This window comes from Molossus molossus, unplaced genomic scaffold (genome assembly GCF_014108415.1).
Source record: "Molossus molossus isolate mMolMol1 unplaced genomic scaffold, mMolMol1.p scaffold_m16_p_13, whole genome shotgun sequence".
Taxonomy (NCBI): domain Eukaryota; kingdom Metazoa; phylum Chordata; class Mammalia; order Chiroptera; family Molossidae; genus Molossus; species Molossus molossus.
The window spans coordinates 87,264,929-87,270,912 of NW_023425348.1; the positions used below are offsets into that span (position 1 = coordinate 87,264,929).

Genomic DNA, 5,984 nt, shown 5'->3' on the forward strand with positions numbered 1-5,984 from the left:
AGTGCAGAGATGCAACATTCTTCTCGGTAACTACAAGGTACTCATCAGATTACAGACAGGCAAGGACTGATGACAGGCTTTTATCTAAAAGCGATGAAAATGCAGGGAACCCCTCCCTTCTTCCCCCAGAGCCCCCATGCATGACAGAATCTTGTTGGGAGACCAACAAGATGTGCAGGTGGAAAAATGAAAAGCAAGGAAAGAAGTAACTTAATTGAGTGTCTACTGTGTACAGGATCTACTAGACGCAAGATATGCCAAATGCTAGATGCAAGGGACTAATTATCTCCTGATAATTAATGACACTTAGGAAGACATACTGTTTCCATTTTTTAGATGAGAAAATATAGACTTCGAAATATTAACAGCCTATCAAGATCACATGGGTCTCAAGGCAGACCCTCCAACTAGATCTGCTGAATGCTGAAATCTGTATTGATCCCAGCTCACTGCCTTGTCATGTGGTGAAAGAGCTCATTCATCCTTCATTCATTCATTCTTTTCCATGAGTTGATGGGGAGGTCCCAGCAGAGGTACCTATGGTGTGTGACAGAATATGTGTGTGACCAGAACCACAGAACCCTGAAGGAGGGGGCCATGACCTCTGACCTCTTTCTAAACTCCCTCTCTTCTCCACCAGTTCATCATTACAGGATCCCTCACAGTGTCATCAGAAGTGCAGCCAAATTCTTCTTGCCTGGTAAGTCGCATCCTGAGACAGGCTCCCCCAGATGTGGACCCGTAGGAGAGACACACAACTAGAAAGAAGCTCACACTCACTCCCTAATCCCTGCACCTACTTCTACCCAAACACAGGGCACTGACATGCATGCTTACCTATACTCACAAGATCACGCGAACCTGGCCAGAGTCACAAGCGGGAAAGAGTCCAGAAGATTCAGGGAAGGAAGGGCAATACAGCCACCTTCACGAAGGCACCAGGGTGTGGAGAGACAGAACAACTTTCCTAAGAGGATCTAACAGGAGGAGGCTAGAAGCTGCCAGGGGCGCAGGGCTCCCCTCCAGCAGAGCAGTCACTGAGACTATCTAGAGAACACAGAGCCGACCTCCAGGCATCTCTGCAGGGAAGGCTCAGGCAGAGGCTTCCCTAAGGAATCACACTGTCCAAGCTCTGTCCATCACGTGGGCAAGGCTGGGGGGTCCCTAGCAATGGAACAAGAACATACTTTTGTTTCTCTCACAAGCAGGTTATATGGAACGAGGGGCCCCAGAATGGCCAGGTCTCACACAGATGAGATCTATTTGAAAATCTCCAAAGGGAAGCTTTATTCTGGGCGTGCCTTTCTGCAAGAGGCCCAGAATCACGGAGCCTGTGGCATCTCAAGACACTTGGGCTGAGTGTCCTGCCCATCTCCTATGCAATAAATGGGTCAAGTGTTTCCCAAACATCAATTTCGGAATAATTGTCCAACAAGATAGTATATGAAGATGGTTAGGTAAATTTGGGGTGGGGGAACTCTCTATTTAGTAGTCCCCTCTCTGGAAGATTCAAAATCCTTGCTAAAGGTTATGACAAGTCCTGCATAAAAGACCTGTTTAACTTTGTGCATCCCAAGGTTTTTTGAAAGTTAATTTACCCCCAACCTTTTTTATACAGAACACTTCTTTACTTCCTGCACAACTAGGGTTTGGGAATTCACAGTAAGATACACTGGCTGAGACTCTGCTCATCTCACCTACAATTGTGTTCTTCTTCCACCCTGACCTCTGGCCTCAGTCCTGAACAGGAAGTGCTGGCCTTCATTATAGCTTTACCAAGCTGAGCCAAGGGATGAGACACTACTGGGGCTCAACAGCATGAATTCATGCTCACCAAGTAACAAGTGTGTCTTCTTCAGCTGAAAGGAAGCTTGGGCTTGAACATCATCAGTGCGATCTATTCCTTGGTTGGAATTGCCCTCTTCATCACAGATATGAGTGTCAACTCCACACGATTCTACCCCCCCCACTACTATCCTTACTATGGTGTGGTGAGTATCCCTCTTGACGAACGCTCTTCTGGGTTCCAACTTCACTGTTTCAGAAATCATTGGAGAAGACCTGACCACCCAGCCTCTTCACCAGGCACGATATGAAAGAGAGGTGCTCTCACAATCATAACAGATTAAAGTTCCTGACATGTAGATTTGTTGCTACGTTACTCTAAGCATGTGGCTTTTCTTAGTCTTAGTTTCTATATTTTAAATCAGTATACCTACCTTTTGACATTGTCGGGATATTTAACTTCGGTTAGACATATAATGCACAGGTACCCACCAACCTGCACCTCTACTCACATGCTGGCCTTCCTGCCCAGTACTGTGGACAAAGGGGTAAGCAGGGGTCTTCTGTAAAGCGCCTGAGAGTGAACCCTGAAGGCTTTGCAGGCCATCCGGTCTCTGTTGCCACTACTCAACCCAGTGTGAAAGCAGACATAGCAAATGCGCAAACGAACGAGCCATCTCAGGCTACAGACCAGTGCTAGCCAATAGAAATCTGACATAAGCCACGTGTGTGATTTTCCATCTTCCAGTAGCCACACTGAGAAATGAACAAAAAAGAGGTGAAATCAATTTTAATGATACATTTATTTAACCCCATATATGCAAAATGTCATTTAAACATGTATTCGTGTAAACACACAAATACCGTTCATTCAACAGTTGGCATTGTGGGTGCCACATCTTTGAAGTCCAATGTGTATTTTCCATTTGCACCACATCTCAAGCCCTCAGGGGCCTCGTGGCTACCAGATCGGAAAGTGCAGCTATCGATGAGTCCCATGTACACTCAGCGCCTCCCTCTGCACCGCAGCTCTGCCCTCTCCGCCCGCCCTGGGTCATCACTGGAAGCTCTGCTCCCATCTTCCTTGTTGCCCCCTCTCTTCTACATCCGTTTCCCCACTTTGTTAGAGCTTGTCTGTTGGCCCCTAAACACTCTTGTTTCTTTCATCTTCCAAACAAACTCACCTCCTCTCACTTATGGCAGCGGCTCCCCTGCCTCACTCACACACCTTCCCCCACAACCTCTCACAAACCTCTCAGTCTCCTGTTCTCAGTTGGTGGCATCTGCATCCTTCCAGTCTCTCGGGACAAAACCCTGGCGAAATCTCTGACCCCCTCTCTCACTCCCACACCTCCCCGCCAACTCCGCAGGAAATCCTGCTGGTTTCGCCTTTAAAACGCATCCAGAGTCCAGCCATTTTCACCAGATTCTCCGTCACCACGTGGGCCGGAGCCGCCACCACCTGGTTTCTGATCCCAATTCTGCCTGTGTCTGATCTTGGAAAGAGAACTCTTCCATCCTGGCTGCCTGCCACCTCTGGCCTCAGTCCTGAATAGGAAGTGCTGGCCTTCATTATAGCTTTACCAAGCTGAGCCAAGGGATGAGACACCCCTGGTGCTCAACAGTATGAATTCAAGCTCACCAGGTGACAACTGTCTAAGCTGCCTGAGGAACCCTCTTCTTTCGTAGACTGTTTTTTTTTAAATATTTTTAACTGTTCAATTACAGTTAACATACAATATTATATCAGATTCAGGTATATAGCATAGTGATTAGACATTTTTATAACATATGAGGTGAATAGTTAATAGAGTATTATTGACTACATTCCCTGTGCCGTACCTTAATTTGTCTTCCTGTGACTGATTTTATAACTGACAATTTGTACTTCTTAATCCCTTCACCTTTCTCACCCATCCCCTCAACCCTCCTGCCATCAGAAAGTTTAATTTATAAAAGAATTTTGTTGTTAAAAACACATCCGAAAACAACCAGCATCATTAGCAAAGGCCCCTTCTGCCTAAGCTTTTGTGATTCCTTGACTAAGACATCATTACTATGCCGTTCCCTTTGTCTGGACACCTGAGCTACCCCACTATTACATGTTCCACTGACAACGAGTCTATGTCTCTCCTCAGTGCACTGAGCCACTATGTTCTGGCTGTTTTATAACACTTACCATGTCTAATTTAAATTAAATTGTAATTACTTACATCTTTATCTCCTCCCTCACTAGACTGTGCCTCGCAGGACGGTCTCTTGGCCATTTGTGCCAAACAGATGTTTGATAAATGCTTGCTAAATCGCGAGGGGAAGGAAGGAAAGTGCTAAGGAGGGGTCTCTCCAAGGGGAGGATTCTCTGAGCAGCTAGCCATCACCAATGCCATTTTGAAAGTCATAACTGACAAACATTTGCTTGGTACCTACCATGTGGCACCCATTTTCACCTTCAAAATTATTCTCTCCTATAATTAGAATCCAAATGGTTATTGAAGTTCCTCATCCCTTGTGCTTTTATGTAGATTCTACCCAAACTCTCTCCCCAGATACCGTGGGAGGCCCCAGTCTCCTGGACATTCTGAGCGAAGAGTAAGGGAAGGGCTCAGATGTCTGCAGGTGCTCATGTGAGCTCAACTACTGCTGAGTTAGTTCAGCGTGGGGGTCCTTTTACTGACTGTTTTCCTAAGGTAAAGACAGTCTCAATTATTTCTCTTCACAAGTGCCACAATCACAAGCCAGGAAGGTTGCATCAGTCACCAACGTTCTCTACAGGTTCAGAGGGGTGGTGGAGGTAGCTACTGATGCCTCTTTTGTAATGTCTCAATTTCCCACAGGTCGACTTCTTCTGCAGGCTCCACCTTCCCGTCTTGTTGCTCAGTCCCGTCTTTCTCCTCTAACCATCTCACCTTCCTCTCTGTGGCTTGTCCACACACCCAGATTTCTACTCACTTCCCACACAAACAGTTTCACTGTTTCACTGGCCCACTGCAGACCTCATCCTGAGGTCTCACTCCATGTGCCAGAAACAAGTTATCAGGGTGTTCCCCTAAACAATGACAGTTCTTTGCCTCAGAAGAACACAGGTATAAGCATTAAAACGATTATTTCACAAACACTCTAGACCCTCCCAAAACCTGGTGAGATATGTTCTCCGAGAGGCTGAGGCGAGGCTGGGGATTCCTCAGAGCCACAGCCATGGTCCTCTGCAGAGCAACCTTCCAGCCGGGCCGCAGACTCCCAGACATGAGCAGCACTCATGACCTCCCCGTTTCTTCTGGTTCCAGGCCACTGGAATAGGTACTTCTGCTGTGCTGTTCATCTTTAGCCTCCTGGAGTTCAGCATTGCCTGCACGTGTGCCCACTTTGGCTGCCAACTGGTTCAACATTCACAAAACAATGTGAGTTTGTAGGCTCCTCCATGGGTGGAAAGATGCCCCAAAGAGCATGGGGAGTAGGGGGTCGTCAGGCTTCCGCTTCCTGCCCAGGAGTAGAGGGGCTCCAGAATGTCTCAAGGCCTTTGTGCATGCACGGTTCTCACCAGTGCACCTTCTGTGCCCGTCTTTTCCAGGGGACCGTGGTCATGCCCCCAACCATCTATGTAACAAACCCAATGGTCATCCCAGAACCAGGGAACTCGCGACCGCCATACTCCAGGGAGTTCCAGGGCTCCCATTAAGCCAAAGGTTCTAATAGCATCGTTCACTGGAACCAGAAGAGCTCCCCTCTCTGGACTTCTGAAACTCGGCTTTCCTGCCAAACTAAGGAAAATGTCTTTCCAACTGTACAACACCTGGACTTTATTCACCTCATCCTGGTAAATCATGCTGGGCCTCCATTGAAAAGGAGACAGGAATTAAAGTAGATTTGAGCACCGAGGTCTTCCCTAGAGCATCCACATGTGGGGCGTCGTGTGCACATATTCATTTGTTTGCCTGCGTGAGCTTATGAGTTAGAGGAACAAATGTCTAGACAACCCCAGCTCCATTCTCCCAATCATTCACTCACTGAAGAAATATGCACTGAGCATGTGATATGGCCAAGCCTCTACTCATGGCAGGAGGAGGATGAACATGGGTGAACACACTAAGTCCTTGACTTCAAGGAACTTCTGCCTCACAAGAGAAACAATGTGCAAGCAATTTTTCTAACACAGGCAGAATGTGGGGATGTGTCAAGACAGAACAGAGAGGACAATTATT

At 47.1% G+C, this 5,984-nt stretch overlaps 1 protein-coding gene across 1 annotated transcript in view; it reads left to right on the forward strand.

Annotated features, from left to right (window-relative positions):
- The window catches only part of LOC118628726 (membrane-spanning 4-domains subfamily A member 8-like), an 11,001-nt gene extending 5,540 nt beyond the window's left edge, over positions 1-5,461 (forward strand). Inside the window, exons 2-5 of the mRNA XM_036259658.1 lie at positions 641-700; positions 1,860-1,991; positions 5,070-5,183; positions 5,354-5,461. Coding sequence (XP_036115551.1) covers positions 641-700; positions 1,860-1,991; positions 5,070-5,183; positions 5,354-5,461 — 414 coding nt within the window. The remainder of the gene's footprint in view (positions 1-640; positions 701-1,859; positions 1,992-5,069; positions 5,184-5,353) is intronic.
- Positions 5,462-5,984: the final 523 nt, after the last annotated feature.